This window comes from Chiloscyllium punctatum, chromosome 44 (assembly GCF_047496795.1).
Source record: "Chiloscyllium punctatum isolate Juve2018m chromosome 44, sChiPun1.3, whole genome shotgun sequence".
Lineage (NCBI taxonomy): Eukaryota > Metazoa > Chordata > Chondrichthyes > Orectolobiformes > Hemiscylliidae > Chiloscyllium > Chiloscyllium punctatum.
In genome coordinates this window covers 15,217,192-15,244,993 of record NC_092782.1, presented here as the reverse complement: position 1 = coordinate 15,244,993, position 27,802 = coordinate 15,217,192, and the positions used below count along the sequence as shown (strand labels likewise).

Below are 27,802 nucleotides of genomic sequence, written 5' to 3'. Positions count from 1 at the left end.
GAAGACTACGCAGCGATTTCTCACTTTTCGGACTTTTCCCTGATCTCTTTTTGTCTTGAGATATCTAATTTGCTCATGGAACACACACATTCATACCTGCATCCTTCTCCAGCTCATGCTAGGAAAGGGATATTTGGATAGCACCTTTCATTCCAGAGAACGAAAGTGTGCCAATACAATGTCATAATTGAATGAATGAAGGAAACACAGCAAGCAATTTGTAGGCAGTAGTTCCTACAATCAGCATTGAGAACATAGCAAATAATCTGTTTTTGAGATGTTGCACAATCAGGAAATACTCTTCCACACTTCGAATAGTGTCATGAAATATTTCACTTCCAACTGGGGGGTTAGACAGGGCCTTGGTTGTATGTCTAATCCAAATGGGATTGTGGTACTCCCTCAGCCTATATTGGATTTTCAAATGATTGCAATGGGACTTAAAATTGAGCTTTGCTTTTGATGAAGTGAGTGTGACACCGCAACCAACACGTAGGTGATTGCATGGATTAGTCTGCTTAGGATCTGCAATTAACCCCTTGTGGTGGAACATTACTCATTTGGGACTATATCCCTTTTGGGGAAAGGAGTGTTGTAGCAGTGCTCAAGCGAAACGACTTGACCAGGTTTCCTGACATGTGGTGCCAGATAATGCCTTTTTCAAATAGAGCGCACAATATAGTACTCTGGCAAAAGTGAGGATTGCAGATGTTGGAGATCAGAGTCGAAGAGTGTGATGCTGGAAAAGCACTGCTGGTCAGGCAGCATCCGAGGAGCAGGAGAATCAATATCTCAAGCATAAGCCCTTTATCAGGAAGGGTTGATGAAGGGCTTATGCTCAACGTCGACTCTGCTGCTGCTCCTCTAATGCTGCCTGACATTCTGTGCTTTTCCAGCACCACCCTCTGCACAATACTCTGGGCTGAATGACCTTTTGCAATGCTACATGATTTTATAACACAGCAAGATACTGAGACACAGCCTTTTCAAAAAAATAAACACAAGCTAAATTTAAAATCCATTAGTTTTAGACTCATTGTGACAAACCTCCATGGTCATTATGCCTGGAGGTGAGACTTGAACATGAACCTCTGGTCCAGAAAGGAACAGCAAAGTACGGTACTGTAAAAACCCTGCAGGACTTGCAGCATCTGTGGAGAGAAAAACATTTAATGTTTTGAGTTTGATATGACTCCCCTTTCAGATTGAAAGGGATTACTGACAGTAAACCGAGATGGGAAGAGGGTGCAAGTGGAACAGATAGTAAGGATGGCCAGAATAAAAGATAAGGTTACTAATGATGATACAGGGGTGATAGAGGTCTAAATGAAAAGGAGCAAACGATGTGCTCTGATAAGAGAACAGTCAGGGTGACACTCCACAAGACACAGTTGTGTGTGTGTGTGTGTGTGTGTGTGTGTGTGTGTGTGTGTGTATGTTTCTGAGAGGGGTTTGCTGTTGGAAGATGCAAGAGAAATCAAAGGTACAGAGGTCATGCTCTGAAGCTGTGGAGTTCAGTACAGAGTCTGGAGACTTCTGGTCCAGATGCAGGGACACCGTCACTCTGCCAATTGGAACAGGCTCATAATAGTGAATATATCCTCAAGACATCAGTTTGTCAAGTTACTCTTTTGATCTATTTCCCAGATGTGGATGATGTGAATGACATTTTATTAGAAAAATGATGACCTCATGCCAGAACCAGAGCTGAGCAAGTAGAGCTGGAGTTTGAGTCTACAATTCCCTCCTTGATGTTGACAATCTGAGATTTCGAACAGATTGAGAAATGAGGTGTGAATGGTTGTTGCTTTCTCTGTTTCGTTTTAAGAGGCTAGAAGAGCCCATTCATTGTCAATCTGCAGCAGTTACATTTCCTATAATTGCAGGCACCAGTTGCTTGACTTGAGCAGTTTTAATTAAGCCATGAAACACACAAACAAACACCTTCTGTGTTCCCTGTTGACTGTCTCAGAAATGGAGGTGTGTGATGTGACTGTGCAGTGCTACGTGTCATATACAGTAATTCATGACTCCTCAAATACTGAAGCAGTCTGTGTCCATATGCAGCAAGACCTGGATAGCATTCAGGCTTGAGTACTGTTTGTACCACTCCAGTGCCCAGGCATCCCCTTCAAGAAAGAATCTAACCATTACCGCTTGACATTTAATAGCATTACTATCACTGAATCCCCACATTGTTCTATATAACTCCTCCAGAATGTTGACATAGTACAGCACATTACAGGTCCTTTGGCCCTTGATGTTTTGCCGACCTTTGGTCTGACTCTTAAGATCAGACTAACCTACATATCCTTCATTTTACTATCGTCCATAGTCACTTAAATGTCCTGAATGTATCTGACTCTACTACCACTGCTGACGATGCATCCACACACACACCACACTGTAATGAAAAGAGTTACCATTGACTAGAAACTGAACTTCATTAGCCATATTAATACTGTGCCTGTAAGAGCACAGCAGAGGCTGGAAATTCTGAAGTAACCCACCTCCTGACTCCTCAAAGCCTGTTCATCATCTGCTTGGCAGAAGTTAGCAGTGTAATGGAATTTTCTCCAAATACCTGGATGGAGTGCAGCTCCAGCAACACCCAGCTCAACACTTTACAGGCCAAAACAACCCACTTGTTTGGGCATTACAACATTCACTCCCCTAATAAAAAAACAAAAAAACTGTGGATGTTATAAATCAGAACAAAAGCAGAACTTTCTGGAAAAGCTCAGCAGGTCTGGCAGCATTTGTGGAGAGAAATCAGAGTTAATGTTTCCGGTTGAGTGACCCTTCCTTCCTTAGAACTCACCGTTCACTCCCTTCTCCACTGATGTAGTGGTAGCAGTGTGCGCATCTACAAGATGCTCTACGTTCATTTGCCAAGGCACTTTTGACACCACCTTCCAAACCCGTGACTTTCACTGCCCTTGTCCTTCTTGATGGCAGATATGTCGGAATATCACCAACTGCAAGTTCCCCTCCAAGCCCCACACACCAGCCTGAATCGAACTATATCGCTGTTCTTTCATTGCTGTGGAGTCAACATCCTGCAAGTCCCCAGTAGCACTGAAGTGGTTCAAAAAGGCAGCTTATCATTCTTAAAAGAAGTTAAGGGTGAACAAGAAATACTTGGTGGGCCAGTGACTCTGACATCCAGTGAAAATAATAGAAAGTATTGTCTGTCTGATTTGGGAGTGGTGATCCATAGTCAGCAGCACAATGAAAAATGGGTCCCATGTGGCTGCCAGTGGTTGAAGCTAACTTCTAAATCCATCCAAGTTTGCTTTATACAGAGTTAAATGCAAAATCAGATTCCAGTTTCTGACTGTGAATAGCTTTGAAAGTTTTGCCATTTATTTGCTCCTGTTCAGTACTTTTAGTTGCTTCAATTCTTCTTGAGTATGAACTGCGGAAATCCTGTGGTGGCCCAGTGGACAGGTGAGATGTTCCATCCTATTTAAAGAAGGGTCCTGCACTAATATTGTTCCTCGAGGTGTCCCAAAGTGTCTTCAGACCAGGGAAGTACTTTTACAAGGTGCAGCTACTTTTCTGTTGTGGGTAAGTAGCAAAGTGTGTGCAGCATGATTCCACAAGCCACAGTGAGATGCATAACCAAGCTCTGTTTGGTGAGTTGAGGATTAATATTGACTGAAACAGTGAGAAACTTTAGTTTTGAACTAATGCAATGGCATCCTTTTTCTGAGTGGACAGAAAGGGCCCCACTTTACTGGTTCGTTTCACAAGATATCTGGCCCATAATGCAAGTTTGGACAGTGAGTTTTGAGAATATTTGTGCTCATGTTGAGGTTTTGGATGTAGGTTTGCTCGCTGAGCTGGAAGGTTCATTTCCAGACGTTTCGTCACCCTACTAGGTAACATTGTCAGTGGGCCTCATGCGAAGCACTGCTGAAAATTCCTGCTTTTCTATTTACATGTTTGGGTTTCTTTGCATTGGTGATGTCATTTCCTGTGGTGAAGTCACTTCCTGTTTCTTTTCTCAGGGGGTGGTAGATGGGGTCTAACTCGATGTGTTTGTTGATAGAACTCCAACCAGAACCCTATTAACAAGCACATCGAGTTAGACCCCATCTACCATCCCCAAGAGAAGGAATACGAAATGACTTCACCACAGGAAATAACATCACCACAGGAAATGACATCACCAACCCAAAGCAGCAAGGTGGCACAGTGCCTCACAGCGCCAGAGACCCGGGTTCAATTCCCGCTTCAGGCAACTGTCTGTGTGGAGTTTGCACATTCTCCCCGTGTCTGTGTGGGTTTCCTCCGGGTGCTCCGGTTTCCTCCCACAGTCCACAAATGTGCAGGTCAGGTGAATTGGCCATGCTAAATTACCCATAGTGTTAGGTGAAGGGGTAAATAAAGGGGAATGGGTCTGGGTGGGTTGCTTTTCGGAGGGTCGATGTGGACTTGTTGGGCCGAAGAGCCTGTTTCCACGCTGTAAGTAATCTAATCTAAGTAATTTAATCAAAGAAACCCAAACAGATAAATAGAAAGCAGGAATTTTCAGCAGTGCTTTGCCTGAGGCCCACTGAAGATGTTACCTAGTAGGGTAACAAAACGTTTGGAAATGAACCTTCCAGCTCAGTGAGCAAACCTACATATATAAGTTTGGACAATGTGCTTATGGGTATTTTCCTTATCATCCTATTCAGAGATGTTATTACACACCTCCAGAGCAGGTGGGACTTGAACCTAGGCTGCCTGCTGTGGAGGTAGGCATCACTCGAGGATCTACTGCTGCACCACTTTAGGATTGTGTTTGATTCTACTTCCTTTGTGAGGCATGAAGATACCAATCTTGTATCTAACACTGATCCCAAAACTGTAGCTATAATGTATTCAGAGTGTAGCTGTAGATTACTGCAGGAATTATTAGAGCAGCTTTAATTATTATTATGATATACGAGTTACTGAATACATTGCTTGCTAGATATACCAATTTTTAAAACTTATTAGCTGATTCAAGGTTTTATGACATTTAAAGGAATGAAGCACTACTGCTGACGTTGTGTAGTGATATTGGGGACTCTTCCTTTTGATCCCCCCTTCCCCCCCCCCCCCCCCCCCCAAATGATTTGGTGATATTAATCAAAGGATAGAGTTAAATTGACAAAAGCTTTAAAAGAAGTGCATGTCATTGAAGCAAGCGAACTACCTCCTGTGCTTAAAATTGTGCCAATTGGTATATCATAATTCTAATAAAGTTCATGCCTAGAGTATGACCAATACTGCAGTAACTTCTAAATCTAAAAATAGTTGTGTAATTATGTACACTGTGTATATCTTTGTGGATAGACTTGTGTCACTTTATGTGTAACTTCAACTGCATTGAGTTTATTCTGATGAAGCTGAAAACAAACTGGAAGATACTTCATGTAGGATTTTGATCCTTTTAGTAAGGAACATTTGAATGCAATCTAGGAGTCCCCATTTCCTGTTTTACAAAGTACAGTAAGCTCACATCTAAAAGTAACATTACAGCAATTTCTGTGGAAACAGAATTGATCTTGTTGCAAAGATATTTGCTTAAGTATGATGTTTAAGAGCACATCCTATCATATGGATGAGGCAGGATGAACTACGCGAAGTTGGGATGAGGTTAACAAGGTCACAGATGGATTTCTAGAAGAAAATCACTCCTTTCTTATAGGGCGAATGAGGAGTGGTAATTGGAGTGGTGGCAGCTCGGGGATTACGCTGCTCTAGTCTGGAGAGTCAGATGGTGAGAATAGTGCTGGAGCCTATCGATCTTTAGTCTGACCAGTGTTCATTCACAGAATCTCATTACAAGCGCAGACCAATGATCACACTTTCAGTAAGTGTCATGTCGGTATTTTCTAATCAACCCATTCAGCCATGTTACTGCACACCTCCAGAGCAGGTGGGACTTAGATCTGGACTTCCTGGCTCAGAAATAGTGACACTACCAGTGTGCTGCAATAGCCCTCCTCACATAAGAATCCTTTATTCTCCATTGTACCCAGAAGTGCACTCCCATATACAACTGAATATCTTTATTTTCCCCACCACCAAATCACACTCAATATGTTTCATCTAGTATGATTATGAACCTTATGTATTTTCTAATCAAGCAGTTCAGGGATGTTATTACACACTGCTGGAGCAGGTGGGACTTGGATCCAGGCCTCCTGGCTCACAGGTTTACCATTGTGCCACTGGAGCACTCAGACCAGGAGTCCTAAATCCCTCCCAATTAATATCCACCCCCGGCAAATAACTAAACACAGCCCACACGTTGGGTGAGATAGTTGTGGATGAGGTGTGGGTGCTTGGCATTGTGAATGGACGTTGATTCAAGAGTTCAGAATCGATGCTTTCAATCTCGGGAAGATTTTTCTGCATAACTGACTCATAAGTAGAGTAGCAGACGTTATTCTCTTACTGCTGGGCAAACAGTTTTAGCTGTAACTCTCACCATGCAAGGAGATCATTAACTCCCAAGGCACTCCTCCCTGCCCTGCAGTCTCCAAGGCTGCGTTCTCAGCCAGGCAGACTCTTGAAATAACTGTTGGAAGTCTCTTTTTTAAGCCACAGAGATGGTATGAAATCTTGAAGGTTAGAGTTCAGACGGGCAGGATGGGAGGAGGGTAAGAGGGCCAAATGAGGAGAAAAGGCTCCATTGTTGCAAGATCCACTGGGCTATTGTCCTTACTTGGAAGTCTCGGTGGTGGTGGTGGTGGGGGGTGGGTGTCATTCAGACATACACTGAGTGTCAAAGTAAGTGAGCAACAATGCCCCTTGCCTTGTGGAAGCAAATTTGGAGAATTCATTCAAAAATAAAAATACATTTGGGGATAAGTTCAGTTTCCACAGATGCAATGTAAATTGTCTCCCCAGGGAGCCTGTGGCAATGGGTTGTTTTGATTCATTCAAATGCAAATGCTGTTTGGTTTTATTTTGGGATACAGTCTGAGATGCATAATGTGGTCAATGCAAAGTGCTTGGTAAAAAGGCAGCTGAACGAGGTTCAGAAACCTATCAACATATGATTGAATATTGGAGCAGACTCAATGGGCCGAATGGTCTAATTGTGCTCATATCTTACGGTCAAAGAACAGGTTCTAGAAGCTCTGCGCTGGGTTTTCCTCCACAGCTGATAAATTCTAGATAAATTGTTTGAGATTGACAGCTAATTAATGTGATGTATGTTATTCCTGTATCCTGTAACTATCAAAGATGATTGTAATGAACTGGACAGATCTTTGGTCTTTACCTTTTTAGAAATTCCTATTACTGACTGTGACTAAGAGAACCATTGCAAAAATAAGTGTGACATTTTAAAAGCAGAGTGAAGAATGTGTGGTGCATTACCAGTAAATACCTTTTGTATTGCTCATGATTAATTGAGGATATCTTGAGGACAGTTTTTAAGCCAAATAGTTTCGGCAGACATAATGTTTCATTGACCGAATATGTAGGACTGGGAACATTAGAACACCTGGCTCTGTACCAGGATGAGGTTTCAGTGTATAGTGACACTGCTTTGGATAAGGGCTACTGTGAGAAGGGGCTTTGAAAGTGTTGCGGTGGGCCCTGAGATGCAGCAAGAACAGCCTTGAGAGATTACTGAAAAGTCTCCAGTATCAGGGAGCACTCAGTCTGCCAGCATTGGACAGGTGATCTGGCAGATTGCAAGCATTTGCAAAGGTTGATTTAGGAGGTTCTGGATGGAGAAGCTGTCGGGTTAGATGAGCTGAATTTCGGAAGGAACAAGAACAGTGTTCAGGATCTGGTAACATTGCTCTGTGGCTCTGAGGGGATCTGGGACATCTAGCATGAGGCCTGCTGTGTTTAAGGGCATCAGGCACAGTGCATGGAAGTGATTCCAATTATCTCTGGGTGCATTTGCTTGGAATGATGAGCTACAACTGCAACTAGAAACTGGCAGAGCATTGACGCAAACAATTGGCTTCAGATTTTGTGTTGCTGTTAGCACAGAGGAAGACCCTGGGGGCCATTGATAGTCCAGGGCAGCTGAAAATAGGGTGAAGCAAGTGCCCAAGTAGTATTTGTTTGATGCAGCTGAGAAATAATAGAGCTCCCTGGGAAAGACTTCGCTATTTCCAAAAGAACTAGAATTGTACCTGTGAGTAGGCACTGAACTGCAGCTTCCAGAATCTGATTGAAATGCGGTTTTGGAAAGAGATTGAGCAACCAGGAACAACAAGTAGTGATAGAATGGGATTTTGGGGACTTTCAACACTAGATGTTTGGAAGCAAAATGTTTGAATACCTTTTTAAGGAGATTTGGTGACCTACCATATTATTAACATTTGAGTAGGATTTGTCTTGAATGTATTAACAATTTTAAAGTACAGCCAGTGAGCTGTTCAATTACAGTTTGTTACCTAATTTTGTCTCTTTAATTCTGGATGTTCGACTATAAGTAGAATATATGTTGGAGATTGTCAAACTTTACTACATAAAGTTAGAACAATTATTTTCAGTTGTTCAAACCATGGAATCTTCTAATTTTATTTTTTTGGGAAGTACTGGGATCTCAGACATTTGCTCGTTTTAATTGAGAAATGTTATTGATTGTTATTTGTTTCAAGGTGGTATTGGAAATAAAACCCGAAGTCTGTACTCCTAACACTGTCTAACACAACTAGAAAACGTCACAAACAGTTCACTTGCACCATTTTCATCAAATGTCTCAAATGGAGTTTAACTAAAGACAACCTTCCCACCAGACAGTGAAGGGTATGATTGTCCTGAAATGATGCAGCAGAAATTGATCAGAATGGTTTCAGGTGAGGAAATGTAGCTGCAAAGTTAGATTGGAGAAGCTGGGTTTTTTTGCTTGAAGTGAAGGAGATTGTAGGGAGATCAGATAGCGGTGTATGAGATTTATGGCTGAGTAAAATGAGGTCCAGAAAGAAAAGCTGATAAATTTGTTTCCCTAGTCCTTGTTCTAAGGCTTCAGCCAAGGGATGTGGCAGGGGTGTGAGGAAGAACTGGTTGAGAGTGGTTATCACCTGGAACTTGGTGACTACAAGGGTGGTGGCAGCTGAGGTGGTGAATGGTTTCAAAAGGAAAGTGGGTGGCCATTGAAGGGACATAACTTGCAGAGTTGTAGGATTTAGAATTGGATTGGAACTGACTGGATTGCTCTATGGAGAACTAAATGAGTGGCCTCTTTCTATGTTGTAAATGACTCACTGACTGATTTTTATCAATACGAACCGAGGGGAAGTATTTTTTTTGTAGCTTGTTATGTACCTGTGCTCCGAGGCTGTTGACATTGAACATAGAAAGGTACAACACAGAAAAGGCCCTTTGGCCCATGATGTTGTGCCGTGGATTATTCCTAATCTAAAATAAAATAACCTAATTTACGCACCCTCAATTCACTGTTGTCGATGTGCGTGTCCATGTTGCTGGTTTATCTTTTCAAACCCTGATTTGAGCAAGAATAGGAAAAAAATCATTTGTGGGTACTGGTTTGTTTTAATTTCCTCATTTGCCTTTCCTCATTTCATCTGGTACAAATCAGCCAAGTTTTTGTTGAATAGGACTTGGAGCTGAATGGCCTTCTCCCATTTCAAGTTTAAAGTGAAACAAGTTCTGGTGTCTGATGAACTGAGCTGCTGCAGATGTTTATTTTTAGCACTATCTGTCACAGTGACACTCCCAAGTATTTTCAGTGGAGTTCTGTTCCTTTTAGGTGTGGTTTATTAATCTCCTCTTCCTCTGGGTTTTGACTTTGTGTAGTTTTCTGGGAATTGGGGCTGAGGACTTGGGGTTACTGGCAGGGATACACATACCATCCCTTCCTGCCATTGAAGTACAAGCTCTCATCATTGAAACAAGATATTTTAAAACCTTTTAGCTTACACTCTGAGCCATGTGCAACTTATACATCCGTAACCTGCTGAGCACCATTCAATGGAACTTTTGAAATTTGTCTTGAATTATCTGACCACTGATTGTGTTTTACAAGAGGTTTAATACTATCTCATGTTTTTGAAAAAAATATCCACCACATAATGTTTCAACCTATCAACGATATTTCATTGACAGAGCAGACACTATGCTGAGTGGTTTACTTTTGCTCATAGAACTGTACATCGCAGTGTATCTTTTGGCCTTTAAAAGCAAGTCGCTGAATCTGTGTGTGTGTGTGTGTGTGTGTGTGTGTGTCTGCATTGCTTTGCTGTTTTAAAAAGATAACATCACCCTGTTTCAAATGCTACAGGGCAAATCCTGACCAAATTGTATAACCTTGGGTCAAAATCATTCCCATTGAAGTTTTTTAAAAATTTTCTATTTCTCAAAACTACAAATCTTAACCTTTCAGCCTCTGCGTGGGAATGGGGGATGGGTAATTGAAAACTGAAGCCTGGCTCACGATCAGGTCAGAGGGCGGTCTGCTGATACCAATCTTTCAACCAATGACGTGAATTGTCAAGATTTCACAAATGTGCCCACTAATTTTTATGCACTTGTTCAGCCTTTTTCCAAGTAAAAACACTCTGTACTTTAAAAACTGAAATAATTGTGAAGACTCCTGACCTTCAGATGTGACAAAAACATTCTGGGAAATGTAAATGGTAGTCAAAATGAGTAATAATTCAGTTTTCTTTCTTTTTGTGACATAAATAACTGATTATGGATTAGGCTGTTACGAGTGCTGTCGCAATCATTTCTTCTGTATTGACACATTGTGGGAGTTTTAAAGGCATGGTTTGCATGGATGTTATTGTGTTACAGAAATAGACTTGGTTTTTGTTTCAAATACAACTGCTCAGGTGTATGACAAATCTGAACTCCTTCATTGCTGAGTAACAGCATTGATGAAAGAGTTTGTGTTAAAGCAACGGCTTGTGTTTATGTAGTGCGTTTTCTGACCTCTGGCCATGCTGAAGTAACATGTAGCCATTGATACGTAAGCACTGATGTAACGTAGGAAATGAGACAGCCAATTTGCTCTTTGCAGGTTTCCACCAAACGGTCATGACCAGATTAATTTCTTTATATATACTGATTTTTGTTGACAAGGTTCCTATATTTACCAGAGCAGTGGGGATATCCCTGCTCCTCTTCAAAATAGAGACTGGGAATCTTTTGCCTGCACCTGTAAGGGCAGGTTGGACCTTGGCCTGGTGTCCCATCTGTATGGCAGCATTGGTGAGAGTGTTGCATAGAATTACGAGCTCAAGTCTTTGGAGTGGGAATGCACCTCACTTTTGAGGTGAGAACAACCGCTCAGTCATGGCTGACACCTAAATCCAGGATGTGGATGTGCCAATGTTGGACTGGGGTCAGGGTCGAGAGTGTAGTGCTTGAAAAGCACAGCGGGTCAGGCAGCATCCAAGGAGCAGGAGAATCAACGTTTCAGGCATAAGCTCTTCATCAGGAATCCTATTCCTGCTCCTCAGATGCTGCCTGACCTGCTGTGCTTTTCCAGCACCACTCTGATCTAAACTCTGGTTTCCAGCATCTGCAGTCCTCACTGTTGCCTTGGACTGAGGTGGACAAAGTTAAAAATCTCACAACACCAGGTTATAGTCCAAGAGGTTTATTTGGAAGTACAAGCTTTCGGACTGCTGTTCCTTAGTCAGGTAGCTAGTAGGGCAGGATCATAGGACACATCATGCCCCAGTAGCTATCTGACTAAGGAGCAGTGCTCCGAAAGTTTGTACTTCCAAATAAACCTCTTGGACTATAACCTAGTGTTGTGATTTTTAACCTAGATTCAGAACAGCACTTACTGAGTAATAGTCTGCAGTTTTTACCATTTTAGGGTGACAAATACTAACTGTATTCTGCTAATTTGAGTTTTCAAATTCCATAGGGTTTGGTACATATAATCACAAATATCTAATTAAATGATAGAGCTGTCTCAAAAGGAACTGAATGACCTTGTTTTCAAAAAAACGTCCTTGTGTGAGAGACCTATGCCTTTAAGAGAGATGTATTCTGTGTTGTTTCTCTTGCAGAGGGTGTTGCCACATTGATGGCTGAATGTCTGCTTCAGACAGACTGTGGGTAAACAGCTTGGAGTTAGCCCTGGACTTTAGTTTTTCACGAGACAAAAGAATCATGACTGGGTGGGGTCAGGGCTCTAAGACTGAGAAAGGTTGTTAGGTTTGCTTGAGAAGATTTCTGTTGGATGCTGAGCTGAAATTTTGAGGTGCAAGCTGCTAAAGTGAAGTCTTAGATGAGAGGCTTCCTCTTAAAAATCCAAAAGGGCAGATTTTTTTGTTTGTTTGTTTCCTCTGAATTGAAGAGAGACAGCTCATGAGGATCATAGCTGTTTTGCTGAATTGTATTTTTACTAAAATGTGTGTTTATGGAATGCTGCCTATATGGAAACAATTGATGATTAGTAGTTAAATAATACATTATTTTGTTAAGTATTTCAGTAGAGTTAAGGTTATACTAATTCTTTTTTATCTTTTGTATTTTAACTGTGTTGTAACAAAGTGTGTCTTTTGTGGTGGACCAATCGAATCACATCTGGAACATCTTACGCTTGCCTTACAATACGTAGGTCGGGTGGGGGGGGCTCTAGTTTGGTCTAGTCTGATCCAGAACACTTAAAGTATATAGAATCCCTACAGCATGGAAGCAGGCCATTTGGCCCAGAGAGTCCACATCACCCTTCTGCAGAGCATCATCCCCATAACCCCTTATTTTCCATGGCTAGCTCGCCTAACCTATACATCCCTGGACACTAAAGGCAATTTAGCATTGCCAATTCACCTAACCTGCACACCTCTGGATTGGGGCAAGAAACTGGAGCACCCTGAGGAAACCGTGCAAACACAGGGAGAATGTGCAAACTCCACACAGACAGACTGGATTGAAACCCAGGTTCCTGGTACTGTGAGGCAGCAGTGCTAACCACTGAGACACTGTGCTGCTGCATACTTGCCAAATACATGGCATGGCTGACACTGGTAGCATTTATTGCCCACCTCTAGCCGTCCTGTGATCGATAAGACTCTTAGCCGTACATGCGTGATACAATTGTGTTATTTTGGATCTCGAAACACACAGACAAGAATGAAAGGCAGGTTTCCTTCCCTAAAGAATGCAAATAAACCAATAGTTTTTGACTTTGCACCAGCCTTATTACTGATGCCAACTTTGTATTTCCAGACTACTTTTTAAAGAACTGAATTCAAATTTGTGATTGAGCATTAACTTGCTGGTTCAAGTGTCCATGGGAAGTGATGTAGTAGTGTGACTGGATTAATAATCCAGAGACCCAGGCCAATGTTCTCGGTCCAAATCCTACCACAGCAGCCATGGCATTTGAATTCAGTGGATGGACTTCCATGACCGTGATCGTTGATTGAAGCCATTTAGTTCAATAACGTCCCTAAAGCATAGGGTATTTGCTGTCCTTATCAGGTCTGGCCTATATATGACTCCAGACCCACAGCAATGTGGTTGACTCTTAACTGCCCTCTGAAATGGCCCAGGAAACAATGCAGTTCAAAGGCAAATAGGATCAGTGACACATGTCGATGGTTTCCACTTCCCAAGAAAGAATGAATAAATAAGTAATGGAATCACTGCACTGCCATGTTTGCTTCTGTTCCTGTGTTGCTAAAATGGCCGTCTGCTTCCACAGGTCTGTCTCTGAACAAGAAAGATGACCGAGTACAAACTAGTGGTGGTCGGAGCTGGTGGCGTAGGCAAAAGCGCTCTGACAATCCAGCTTATTCAGAACCATTTCGTAGATGAGTATGATCCCACGATAGAAGTAAGTTTTGTCTTCTCTTATTCCCTCCTTTTTAAGAGGCTAGCATTTGTGTTTAAATTCTGTACGGTTATATTTCAGAATGGCAATGAAATGTGTATCTGAAGTGATGGTTATTGCTATGGTATTGTGGACTCCTAGCCTTCAGTTTTACTGAATTATCTGACCTGCTTGGGTTTCCAAAAGCAGAGGAGGTAAGTCCATGAGAAAAATTGAGCAGCAAAAATACCTCTAACGATGAGTTGGTTGCAAGTGTACAAAGACTCAAAAACGATGCAATAGATGGCGTGGATAAACAACAGTGTCTTTATGGAAGATTAGAGAAAGACACGTGCATTGATTCCCAGCGTCACCTTACACAGAGGCACATTAAACAAGAAGCACTGAATTGATAGTGTTAAGACTGTGTTCTCAAAGAAATATATACAGGTGATTTTTGGGCAATTTCAGGACTGACAGCATAGATTGAATTCATTCAATCTCCTCATTGCTGCTGGGGCTGCTGATGCATTAGTTGCATTAACTGGGCAGATTTCCACTTGCATAAACTGGAAACAAAAGAACCCTTTTTTTAGTAGAGCAGAGGAGAGGCGACTGAGTGCTTCTGTGTGCCATTCATGCAGCTCAGCACCTGTCCCTTAAGTGGTCCCCAGTGAGAGAATAGCACGGGACTTGATCAGCTGCAGGAGAACGTGGAACCTGTGGAGAACGTTCTGAATAAATTTCAATGTTTACTCATTATAACTTCAATAAGCCTTGCCTATTCAGCAAGTGGTAGAGGGGGCTGCGAACACAGTTGGCTTCATAAACCAAGTTAGTCAACTGTATAATGTTGTTTTCCTTAAAAAAAAAAGTTACCGCCCAGCACACAGTTCCAACACCTGTGGAAGGGCTGGACTGTTCAGATTCATAACACAGCCATTAGCAGTTACAAACCTAATTCTAATAGGATGAATTTGCAGAGAAAAAAAGCAGTGTTGCATTTTGCCTAGTTCCTTTCACCACATTCCAAAGCAATTCACACCCAATGCAGTGCAATTTGAAGTTTACTGTCTCTTGATCAGATAAGTGCACACGCTGATTGGCAATTTGTGCATGCTGAGATCCTGCCATCAGCAATATGGTGAATGACAAGACCTTACACTTTTTTTTTGGTGAGATGCTGAGGTCTAATGTGACCTAAGGCACACACCAATTCCCCTGCTGCACTTTGAAACTGTGCTGTGAAATGTTTTCAGTCTCATAAAAATCTAAAGTCCACTTTAAGCAAGTGGAAGGACATTTGGAATAAATAGAAACTATGAAATGAAGTCTTTTGTAAAATTATTCTTTCTCTTTAAGCTGTGTTCTTGGTTATTTCTTGTGGCGTAACCATTGTTCCCCTAGACAGTTACATAGCTCCATTTGATGCTTCACTTCTTACGTTTACTTAAGTTACATCCTGGGCTTTCAGCTATGATCATTCCACTGCCCTGCAGGACATACTTCTGTGTCAAAATACTGGGACATACTGGAATAATGCATAGCTTTGCAGTTTTATTTTATAGTCACTCTACAGTTGAAGCCCTCTAGTGCAGTAACTATGTTACTGTAACGTGAAGACATCAGCCCAGAATTTCCACTTGTAACAATGGTGAGATTGTTGTCATGTTCAGTCATTAGTGTAGACTAAAGGATTAACTGTACCAATACCAACAATCACAACTGTGCATATGCAGGAGGAGTTATGTAGGTTAGATTGCATGGGACTAAGACCTGATGGGAGAAGCATTTGCAAAGCCCTGTTCTTTTGTTATATAGTTTTATAGTTAACCAGTGATAATAGTCTTTCAATTAAGGTGTTAAACTGGTCCCATTTGTGCAACTGGCTGAACATAACACCCCTGTTTGTTTGTCTTGAAAAACCTGTCATGGCTCTCTTTCATGTCTTGACCAATATTTATCCCTCAATCTACAACACAAAAAAATTATAGTGATCGTTATCTCTTTGCTGTTTATAGCAATATGCCATATGAAAATTGGCTGCTGTTTCCCACTTTACAACAGTGACTACACTTTAGTTGTCTGTCCCTGAACATGAAAAATACTAAAAGTGCAAGCAAGTGGAGATAGTGCTTGACTGATGCCACTCATCTGGATGGTTATATGAATAGGAAGGGTTTAGAGGGACATGAGCCAAAATCTGGCAAACGAGACTAGATTAATTTATGATTTCTCGTCAGGATGGATGAATTGGACTGAAGGGTCTGTTTCCTTGTTGTACATCTCTGTGACTCAGGTGGGATGTGGGTCAAATCCCATCTGAGTCACAGAGATGTATAACAAGGAAACCAAATTTGAATTTGGTTAAAAAAGAAAAATCCATTAATTAATAAAACCATTGTTGTATAAAATCATCTGGTTCAATAATATCCTTTTTAGGGAAGGAAATCTGCTATCTGTACCTAGTCTGGATTCATGGACTGCAGATCCACTTTAGTGTGATTGATTTGTAACTGTCTAGGAAACTATTCCATTGTAATTATTTACTACAAAGTCTGATAAAAGGACTGAAACTGAACAGACCACCCAACAACAAAAAAAACAGAAATTGCTGGAAAGTCTCAGCTGGTCTGGCAGCATCTGTGGAGAAAAATTAGAGTTAAAGTTTCGGGTCCAGTGACCCTTCAGAACTGACCTCCAAAGGCATTGGAAATGGCTATGGCACACCACAGCTCTGCCAATCTTCAAAGTCCTCCTAACTAAAATCAGCGGGGCTATGCCAAAATTGGAAGAGCTGACCATGAGATGAAGAAGCAGAGGTAAGCCTTTCTGCCGTGCAAGTCTGCACCACTGTGATTTAAGATCATGACTGATCTGATCATCCAAAACTCAGCTTCTCTGCCTTTTCTACAAACCCCTTGATTCCCTTTATGAATAAACATCTGTCAATCTCAGCCTTGAATATACTTAATCATGCAGCCTTGACAGCCTTCTGCATTAAAGAATTCTGTACTGAAAGAAGAAATTCCTCCTCATCTCTATCATAAACGTGCAACTCCCTTACTCTGAGATTATGCCCTCTGGTTCTAGACTCTCCCTTAAAGGGAAATAACCTCTCTGCATCAACCCTGTAAAGTTCTCTAAGAATATACAGTAGTAGTATGTTTCAATAAGGTTGCCTGTCATTCTTCTAAACTCCAATGAGTACAGGCTCAAATTACTCAGCCTCTCCTCATAAAATAGTCCTTCCAGACCTGCTATAAGCCAAGTAAACCTCTGGACAGTCTCCAATGTCAGTATATCTTCCCTTAGATAAAAGACCCCAAACTGTTCACAACAACAAAAACAGAAGTTGCTGGCAAAACTTTGGAGGATACAGAGCTAACCTTTTGGGTCCACTGACCCTTTATTAGGGTGTCAGATTTCCAGTATCTGCACTTCATAGTTTTATTTTACTGTTCATAGTATTTCAGCTGAGGTTTGGTTAATGCCTTTGTATTGTTTTAGCAAAACCTCCCTACTTTCATACTCCATTCCCTTTGAAATAAAGGCCAACATCTGTTTGCCCTCCCTATTACTTGCTGAACCTGAATGCTAACAGTTTGTTACTCTGTCCCACTGACTTGTCAAGTAACAGCCTGACACTGCCTTTAAGGTATGAATCAATGTCCTAGGCAACAGCATCTCTATTCCTGAATATGTTTTGTTCCACCAGCAGATGCACTAGAGGTGGAACATTGTGCTTTACAATTGGGTGGGAGTTGTCCTGGGGGTCCTCAACATTGTTGGACGCAGTGAGGTCTCATGACATAAGGTCAAATATAGTCAAGGAAACCACCTATCACCCTGAATGGATACTCTTCCATGTTGAACACCACTTGAAGGAAGCACTAAGGGTGACAATGGTACAGAATGTTTTCTAGAGTGATGTTTGATATCACTCAACGCTGGACTTCCACACCATGTGGAAGTGAAGAATGTACTTGATGAAATATTCACTGCTACAAATAGCCTTGAGATGGAATACCCTGAGACCTTGTTCATTGTGACTTCAACCTGGCCAACCTCAGGAGTGTGCTACCAGGATACCACCAGCATGTCTCTTGTCCCACCAGGCGCCCAAACACAATGTGAACCGTTGCTACACAAGCATCAAAGATGCTTCCCTCTCCTTTCCCCACCTGCATTTTGGTAAATCAGACCATAATGCTGTGCTTCTTCTCCCAGCTTAAAAGCAGAAACTAAAGTGCAAGGAGCCCCTACAGAAATTAGTACAATGCTCCATCTGAGGTGATGGACAAGCTCCTTATGTGACTGGGTGGACTGGTCCATATTCAAAAAATCAGCAGCCACTGCTGTCAAAGGCTTCATCATTAAGTGTGTAGAAGATTGTTTGTTTGCCAAAGAAGTTAATCCGAGTGTTGCATAACCAGAAACAATGGACAAACCAGAAGATCCACTACTGAAGACCAGGTCTGAGGTGTTTAAGAGTGGGTGACCCTGACTAACCCAGGAAATCTAAGTATGATCTTCACAAAGCCATCTGGGTTGCCAAGAGACAATAGCAAACTAAATTAGAACCCCAAATTAACAACACAGATACACATTGACTGTGACAAGACTTACACAATCTGGCTACAAATTGAAGTCGAGCAGAATCGCTGACAAAAATGCATCCCTCCCTGAGGAGCTCAATGCATTCTATGCTTGTTTTGAAGAGAAGGTCAGTGAAATGATGTCACCTGCCCCGAAAGCCTCTGGTACATCTGTCCTCACAGTCACCACTGCAGACGTCAGATTGGCCGCCATCAGGGTGAACCCACAGAAAGTAACTGGCCTGGATTGAATCCCCAACTGTGCTCTCAGATCATGCATGGACCAGCTGGTGACAGTATTTGCAGACATCTTTAACCTTCCTTTTTATGATGCAAGGTTCCCACCTGCTTCAAGCAGACCACTGTCATCTTGGTGCCAAAGGAAAATTAGGCAACATACCTCAATGACTACAGCTTGGTGACTCTGACTTCCATTTATTATGACATGCTTCAAGAAGTTAGTAATAGCATACAACAACTCTCGCCTCCCAGATCACCTTGTTCCGCTACAATTCACCTACTCTCACAAATAGGTCCACGGCAGACAAGACCTCCCTGAGCCAACACATATCCTGGGGAACATCTATGTCAGACTCCTATTTATTGACTTCAGCTCTGCGTTCAACACCATAATTCCAACAAAACTCCTCTCCAAACTCTGAGACCAAGGTCTCTGCTCCCCCTTCTGTAACTGGATCCTCGACTTCTTGACCCATAGACTGCAATCGATGAGAGTTTGTGATAATAACACCACCTCCACAATAATCTCAACACTGGTGCTCCAGAAGATTGTATACTCCTACTCCTTATACACTCATAACTGTGTGACCAAACTCAGCTCTAACTCCATTTACAAATTTGCTGATGACACCATGATAGTGGGTTGGATCTCAAACAGCGATGAGACGGAACATAAGGAGGAGATAGACCACTTAATGGCATGATGTAAAGACAACAATCTCTCCCTCACTGTCAGCAAAATGAAGGAGCTGGTCATAGATTTCAGGAAGCAGGGTGCCTCTCTGTAGCTGTAACACTGCATTGTGTTCTATTACCATGATGTACTTATACGCAAGTAACTTTGGATTAGGTCATGAGCAGAATGACCCATATCCGGTCCCTTGAAGTACACCACTTTTTTTTTTTGCTTCTCTTCTGCCTTACCCCTCTAGGCAAACAAATTCTTCCTCTGACTAAACATCACTTTCTTTGCTTTTTTAAAACTTTATAAAGGAAGAATTTATGTATCGAGAATGTGAATAGGCACTACACCCTCAAGCCAAACTGCACGCACAGTCTTGCAGTCCATAGCAGAGATGAGTGAACACCTTGGTGTTCTGATTGAGAGAAGGGTGTTGATTAGGACAATGGGTGAAATAGGCTGCTGATTAAAAATGACCAAATGACTACTGCTATTTTAATGGTACATCTGGCGGTCTCGAGTGCATTGGGATTAAACTTTGGGTGTGGCTTAAACTTTCAACCCTCTGCTGACTGCCTTAGTCCCCTCCATGTCTTACATTCAATCTACATGGGCTTCAATTTTATAACCAATTCTCTTGTACACTTGCTTACCACACATATTTTAGAAAGCTAGTTTTACACGTGAAATCTCTTCTCATCTTCCAGGCAAGTCAGGATATTACTTTTTAAGAGTAGATGGGTAAAACGCACTTCCTAAAGTGACCCTTGACCTTTTTTTAATTGGTTGTTTAAATTTAGCTACCTATCATGCTGTTTTGTATATTTTTGTATTTTTCTTTTTTTTATCCTCTATTTTCTATGTCTGTTCTGAAGTATAGAAATTACATATTGACTGGTTTTTGGGTTCTGGAAATAACTGCACAAGTGACTGTATTTAACCAGTCCTCTAAATACATGAGGACATAACTTAGCTGCCCTGCTCTGGCACAGAAGTATTGGCTTTTTGGCCAATCCTGAACCTCTTCTTCACTAATAGCAAAGTCCCAGAGTACACTCAACATGTGCCTAATGTTGGATTGTAAGTTAATTAAGATCCCTCAGGTTCTTGAGTGATGCTTCACTATTGTATATTGCTTACTACTTTATGAGGAAGTTGCACTTAATGTTCTAACTCGTCTTTCATCTGGTTTGTTCTCAGGATTCTTACAGAAAACAAGTAGTAATTGATGGAGAAACGTGTCTTTTAGATATTCTCGACACAGCAGGTCAAGAGGAGTACAGTGCAATGAGAGATCAGTACATGAGGACGGGCGAGGGCTTCCTATGTGTCTTTGCCATAAATAACACTAAATCATTTGAAGACATTCATCATTATAGGTGGGTTTTAGAAAGGGAGCCTTGTTCTTCCACTTTCTATTGCCTGCTCTGTTTGATATGACACACTATTTGGTGGTCAAGCACTTGAACTAAGTGCTGGAAAGTGAAATTAGTGCAGATAGGTTGGTACAGACTTGATGGGCCAAAGGGCCTCTTCTGTATTATGTGACAGACTATTTGAGACGAAGGGAAAGGGTTCTGACTTTGTAAATGCGGTCTACAAGAATCTATCTGCATTTTAAACGTGGCATGGAAACATTCACAATGGTATAGACTTATTGAATAAAACAAAGAATTGCGGATGCTGAAAATCTGAAACGTGAACAGAAATTGCTGGAGGAACCCAGCAGGTCTGGCAGCGCCTATGCAGAGTGAAACAGTTCATATTTCGATTCCTGCGACCCTTCAGAACGAGTTTACTGGATTTGAAAGATATATCTGGATTAACTGAATAGTTATTTCAAACCAACATGGGTGAAGTGGCCGCCTAGGATATCTAACATCTGGGTGTATAATAGTTCTGTAGATTTTTTTTCCTCTTAATGAAATACCACTTCCTTAGTAATAATATTATTACAGGGCATGCATGCACAGTAGGTTGGGAAATGTGGTCTGCGTCTGCTGAATTCAAATTGAATGCAGATTGATGTGAAGAAAATCCCTATACTTCTCTCTGCCTGATCCATAGGTTCTGTATGAAGTGAGTTGGGTCAGTTTCTGCCCATTTCTCACAGGAATATCTAACATTTGGCAGAGACTCATACCAAATGGGTTTTTCCTGACTTTGAAACTAGAAGAATGGACAATTTATGGAATGTGAAAATGTTCTCCTGTGATCAGGAGTCATGGCAAGCTGTTTGGGCAGGGTTGGGGGCACTGCATGTGGCTGTGCTATTCCTGACCTGAACAGGCATAATGCTGGCATTGACTGAGAAACAGCATGTGCCCAATGCAACATTGCTCTGCCAATCTCTCAAACATGTTGCAGAAGTGTGGATTTTAATGTTAAAAATCTCACAACACCAGGTTATAGTCCAGCAGGTTTAATTGGAAGCACTAGTTTTCGGAGCACTGCTCCTTCATCAGGTCCACAACCACCTGATGAAGGAGCAATGTTCCAAAAGCTAGTGCTTCCAATTAAACCTGTTGGACTATAACCTGGTGTTTGTGATTTTTAACTTTGTCCGCCCCAGTCTAATACCGGCATCTCCATGTCGTGGATTTTAATATCCTTCTGAATTAAAAACTGTAAAAGTTTGTTTTCTGTTTCATAGAGAACAGATAAAACGGGTAAAAGATTCTGATGACGTCCCCATGGTCCTAGTGGGAAATAAATGTGATTTGCCCTCGAGGACAGTAGAGACAAAACCAGCCCAGGATCTAGCACGCAGTTACGGAATTCCTTTCATTGAAACATCGGCAAAAACGAGACAGGTGAGTATTGATGTGGATGCAGGTGAACTGAGTTGTGGTACAGAATAGGCATGATCTAACTGAAGACTGCATGCAGTATCAATCTGCTTTTGGTCACTGGTTGTCAGCAAAAGTTCTGAACAGTTCTTTTTCTTTTAATGTGACATCCATTGGTGGTGATATACCAAGAGTCAACATTGGCCTGTTTGCTCACTGTAGGGATTCTATGATTCTCTCTTTCCCAAGTTAGCCTTATGAAAAAAAATGCAACATTCTTAGACAAGACTGAATGCACAGCTGGGACTTTAAATTGGCATTTAAACAATCTGGCTTTAACTAATTGGTGGCTGCCCTGTTTATACAAATGCCCAGCTCATCAACTTCAGCTTAATAAGTCATCAGAAAAATAGCTAATGAAAGGAAAGTATGTGGCTGCGTTGTCTTAATGATGAAATAAACTGATAGGAATTCATCCCAAAAGACAGATTTCACATGATAAAATTTTCATTTGACAAGAACAAAGCATGAATGTTCCATTTACTTTGTTTAATAACACCCATTGAAGTGTCTGATATTTTTGACATGTTTGAAAGAACAATTTGTGAATTGTGTATTATGAAAAATGTGTTGCACAATTATAGGTTCATGCAACTCTGTTTTACAATAGAGAGATTCTGTTGCCTGCATTTCATCATTTCTGTAATGTGGTAGTGTTTTGTTAATGTGATCGAGGTAGGTCACGTTACAAAAAGCCTTAAAACAATGATTTGTGTAAATTTTTCACTAGTACTGAGATCTCTATCTTGGAAGATGCTAATCCATAAATGTTTGTGCTTATTCTGAAATTGCTGCATTGTATCCTGAATGATGGGGACAAAATTGTTTTGTGTTAACCTCTGCAATTTTCACTGCTCCTTGAACCTCTGCATAATTGAATTCACATCTGTTATAAGTATCTTGTCTCCATTTCTATGACAAAACAATGAGAACAAACCTGAAGCTTTGTGATTTGTAAATTTAGTACTCTGCATAATTCTTTGGTGGTGGTTTTTTAAAAAATCTTCTGAATCTCTGCATGGCTAAAATCACAACTCCTTTGTCTGCTACTGATTGGGGGCAAGGGATAAATCAATACAAATGTATTCTTCAAAGCTTTATTTTAACCTTCTTTGGAGAGAAAATGAACATGGATTTTTGTAAATTTCAAATCATTGCTGAGTTCCTCCATGTTTTGTACCTGTTATATCTGATGATTGAAGGAGTTGTGTTTTGCAATGCAGAGAGTGGAGGATGCATTTTATACACTGGTACGTGAGATTCGGCAGTATAGGTTGAGAAAAATCAACACTGAAGAGAAGACTGCACGCTGTGTGCCCTTTAAGTGTATTGTGATGTGAAACGGTAAGTAGTGAGCTTCAGAAATAAGACCTTGTGGTTCGGGGTGGCGGGTGGGGAGAGCATTATGGAACACTTTTAAGACCAATTACTTGCGTTTGTCTCTTTTTTTTAAAAATATGACATTGTTTCATATTGCAACACCCAAGTGAAATTGCTACAATTATTTGGAATTATGGAATAGAAGGTTAGAGCTGTCCATTTGGAAAATAATGTCTGTAATGATCTACTTAATCCACTTTCTGCACGTTCCCTGCTATTTTTTTCAACAATTTTTTTTTAAATTAAAAAGTTGTTATTGAATCTGATTTTGATCATTTTTTTCCTCAGATTATAAAAACTCAATGAAAAGGGAAAGTTTTTCATCATCCTTCCTCTGGTTCTTTTTGTCCAAGGATCTAAATTTTATATTTTCTGGTCGTCATCCAACCTCTGCCTCGTTTCTCTCTTCTGAATTGTCGAAATACTCTTGAATTTGAACATTGTTAACTCTCCCCTCTAACCTTCTCTGTTCCTAGGGGCATTTCCAGCTTCCATATTTTCTCCACACACTTGAAGTCTTGACATGTAATAACATGCTTTCTATATACATTGGTGTATTGCTACAAAAACTTGTCATCATATTTAGAATTGGTTTATCAAACTTTGTTTGGAAACCTCTTCAATAAATGCTTGTGCATTCTGGTGCACTTCTGACATTGATTTCAATGTGCATGAAAATAAAATGGGAAGTTAAATACTATTGAATTTAATAAACTTAATAATGTTTGAAAGTATATTGCCTACCACAAGAGTGCGGGACTTTGTTCATTTTTACATTGCATGGTTGTAATGTCCTCGTTGAAGTCCCCGTCATTGCTTGGAAAAGTAAGTTAATGCATTTTAAAACCAGTTAATGAATTATGAAATCATGCATGGTACTGTTTTGTCCCTAGCATAGTGGACTGGTCCAGTTCAACACACATTACTAACCTCAGGAATTTCTCTAATATTAATTGGTAACCACTGACAGCAGCAGTTTTACCCATTCACCTAATCCAGCTAAATTCCATTGCAACTCTGCTTGCATCTACACTGACAGTTTAAGTGGTGCCATCAGTGAACATGGATCTATGATACTTTCACCATCTAGCTAATCATTTATAATTGCACTGGAAGACTGAAGCTTCAGAATAGATTCCTGGGAACCCCATTAACCATATATCCTGTCAATATGCATGTAATACACACCCATGGTGGGTCAGTGGATAGCACTGTTGCCTCAGCGCAAGGGATCCAGGTTTGATTCCAGCCTCGGGTGACTGCCTGTGTCGAGTTTGCATATCTCCCCATCTCTGCATGGGTTTTCTCCAGGTGCTCTGGTTTCCCCTACAGTCCAAAGCTCTGTAAATAAGGTGGACTGGCCATGCTCAATTGTCCGAAGTGTCCAGGGGTGTGCAGAACAGGTGGGTTAGCCATGAGTAATGCAAGACTACAAGGATAGGGCAGGAGGATGGGTCTGGGTGGAATGCTCTTCAGAGGGTAGGTGTGCACTCAATGGGCCAAACGGCCTGCTTTCGCTCTGTAGGGATTCAATGATCATTGTTACTCTGTCATCTTCATCCTAACCAATTTTCTATAAGAGTCTTCTGGCAACATGCTTTCATTTTGCTAATTGTCTCTTGCATGGAGCCTATTGGATGCCTTCTGGAAGCTCAGATAAATCATATCTGTAAATATTTCCTTTGTCTGCCATATTAGTAACTGTTAGAAACAGTTCAGTTCGGTTCTTTAAAGTTCAAAGTTTCCTTTTAACAATCCTTGCTGGCTCACTCCAGTCAATGCATAATTATGCCAATGCTTAGTCTCTTTGGCTCTAATAACAGATTCTGGTACTTTCCCTTCAACTGGCATTGGGCTAATACGCTCTAAATTTCTCACTTGCATCTAATTTCTTCAACTGTGAAGTGACGTTGGCAATTTTCCAAGGAGACTGTTCTCAGAATTGGAAATCCCAAAATTGAAAAATCATGACTAATACACCAACAATTTCCTTACCTTCTAATAGTATGGAGTCGATTCTATTGGATCATGGGGATTTGTTTATCTTTAATATTAAACATGCTATTACTGACAGTGAATCTAGCTGGTTCATTCCAATGACTTACTTTTAGTTTTTTTTTTCTCTATATTTCAGGTATTTTATACCTGAAGTCCAATTCAAAGTAGCTATTTAGTAAGTTTGCCAATTACAGTATTACCTGTGCATATCATTAATTCAACAGGTTTATTCCGAAGCACTAGCTTTTGGATGTACCTGAAGGTACCTGATGAAGGAGCAACGCTGTGAAAACTAATGCTTCCAATTAAACCTGTCGGACTGTAACCTGGTGTTGTGTGGTTTTTAACTTTGTCCACCCCAGCCCAACATGGGCTCCTCCACATCACGTATATCATTAATGTGAGAGAAAGTGAGGACTGGAGGTGCTGGAGATCAAAGTCAAAAAATGTGGTGCAGGAAAAGCACAGCAGGTCAGGCAGCATCCGAGGAGCAGGAGAGTCGATGTTTTTGGTGTAAGCCCTTCTTTAGGAATGTGGGGAGAGGGGAAGGGGGCTGAGAGATAAATGGTGGGGGGGAAGGTAGCTGGGAAGGCGGTAGGTAGATGCAGGTGGGGACTGATAGGTCGGGGGGGGGGGGGGGGGAGGGGGAGGGGAGGGTGGAGTGGATAGGTGGGAAGGAAGATGGACAGGTAGGACCTGAATCTACGTTTGCTTGCTGAGCCTTCACTGGAGGCTCACTGAAGATGTTTCCTAGTATGGTGACAAAACATCTGAAAACAAACCTTCCAGCTCAGTGAGCAAACTTACATCCAGAACCTCAACCTGAACTACAAGTCTTCTCGAAATTCACTAAGTTCAAGAGGGTGGTGCCAAGTTGGAGAGTTGAATCTGGGATGAGGTCCGGGGGGGCAAGGGAGATGAGGAAACTGGTGAAGTGGACGATAATGCAGTGGGGTTGGAGGGTCTGAAGGTGGAAGATGAGTCGTTCTTCCTCCATTCATCGCGTGGCTTGGATTTGGCAGAGGAGGAGGCCCAGGACTAGCATGTCCTTGGCAGATTGGGAGGGGGAGTTGAAATAGTCGGCTACAGGATGGTGGGTTGTTTGGTGCATGTGTCCCAGAGATGTTTCTTGAAACATTCCGTGCGTTGACATTATCAATCTGCCTAATAGCCTTCACTCTCTTCTGGCAAATTGTTTTGAAAAAAAATCTTTAGTGTTCTCCATTTTCATACTTATTCAAAGGCCCCCACACCACAACTTACAACTATCTCTGTATCGTTTTGAGTTTTTGTTTTTCCAGTGTCTAGGGTCTCTAATGTCATGTAAGTGCTTTCTTTTAACTATATCCATTTCCTGCTGGTTGACAAAGAGATCATTTCATTTCACAAGCTGCTGTCTTCTTGTTTTCTTGAAATGAGCGGAAAATACTGCAGATGCTGGAAATCTGAAACGTGAACAGAAAGTCCTCTGGACTTGGGCAGTATTTCTGGAAAGCGAAATAACAGAGTTAGCTTTGATTTTTGAACAGGTTGTGATGAAAAGTCATTGACCCAAACTGTTAACTCTGTTTCTCTTCATAGGTGCTGCTTGACCTGCTGAGTGTTTCCAGTAGTTTGCTTTTAACATTGTTCTCGAATTCCGTACTCTGCTGTCTTTTTTTTAAAAAATAAAGTGGAATAGATTAAATATGACATTTGTAACACAACAGTATGAATACCATCGTGAAAAGGCCAATAATGAAGATTATTGCTGAGCTACTGACTGGGTCCTTGCTCTTTTTTTTAATCTGTCCATCCCATTAGTTTATTCTAATAATGATATAGTGCATTGTAGTGAAAGCCCTACAAAATTTGGACAGCAGGAGTGTCTCCTGCAGAGTTGGGCTATTGTGCATTTTAACTCTCCCAAGCAGATGAATATGTGTGTTTGGGCCTTTTCCCATCATTGACTATGTTACCATGCAGACGGAGAGGGCACCCTCTGTGTTTAAGTCCTGTTTCACCAGCCGAATCCTGATTGGCTTTGAGAGGTGATACCACAGCTTGGAGAACACTGGTTAGCAGCTGCTTATAAGAAGAAGAACCCAAAAGATTGGACAGAAATTTTCTTTTGGAAGGGATTGGAAGGTTCTTGAAACTTGAAGCAGGGAGAGGGATTGTGCTGGCTCCACTAAGGAGTCACTGCCTTTCCTACCATTTGACACTCCAGTTGATAAATGGTTGCTCAGTCTTTGGCAGAAACTCGACATCTTCATCCTGTCTGCACAGACAGGACAGTTCCCCTCCAAGTCACTCATCATCCTGACTT

At 41.3% G+C, this 27,802-nt stretch overlaps 1 protein-coding gene across 4 annotated transcripts in view; it reads left to right on the top strand.

The window, feature by feature from the left end:
- Positions 1-27,802, top strand: part of LOC140466746 (GTPase KRas) — a 62,635-nt gene that overhangs the window by 33,444 nt on the left and 1,389 nt on the right. For 2 of the 4 annotated variants that reach the window (XM_072562316.1, XM_072562314.1), the window contains exons 2-4: positions 13,640-13,771; positions 20,468-20,646; positions 21,921-22,080. In XM_072562316.1, the coding sequence (XP_072418417.1) occupies positions 13,661-13,771; positions 20,468-20,646; positions 21,921-22,080 (450 nt within the window). In that variant the 5' untranslated portion in view covers positions 13,640-13,660. Of the gene's footprint in view, positions 1-13,639; positions 13,772-20,467; positions 20,647-21,920; positions 22,081-23,339; positions 23,461-24,974; positions 24,976-27,802 lie in introns of all 4 variants that reach the window. The other 2 variants (XM_072562317.1, XM_072562315.1) reach the window with 2 other exon arrangements.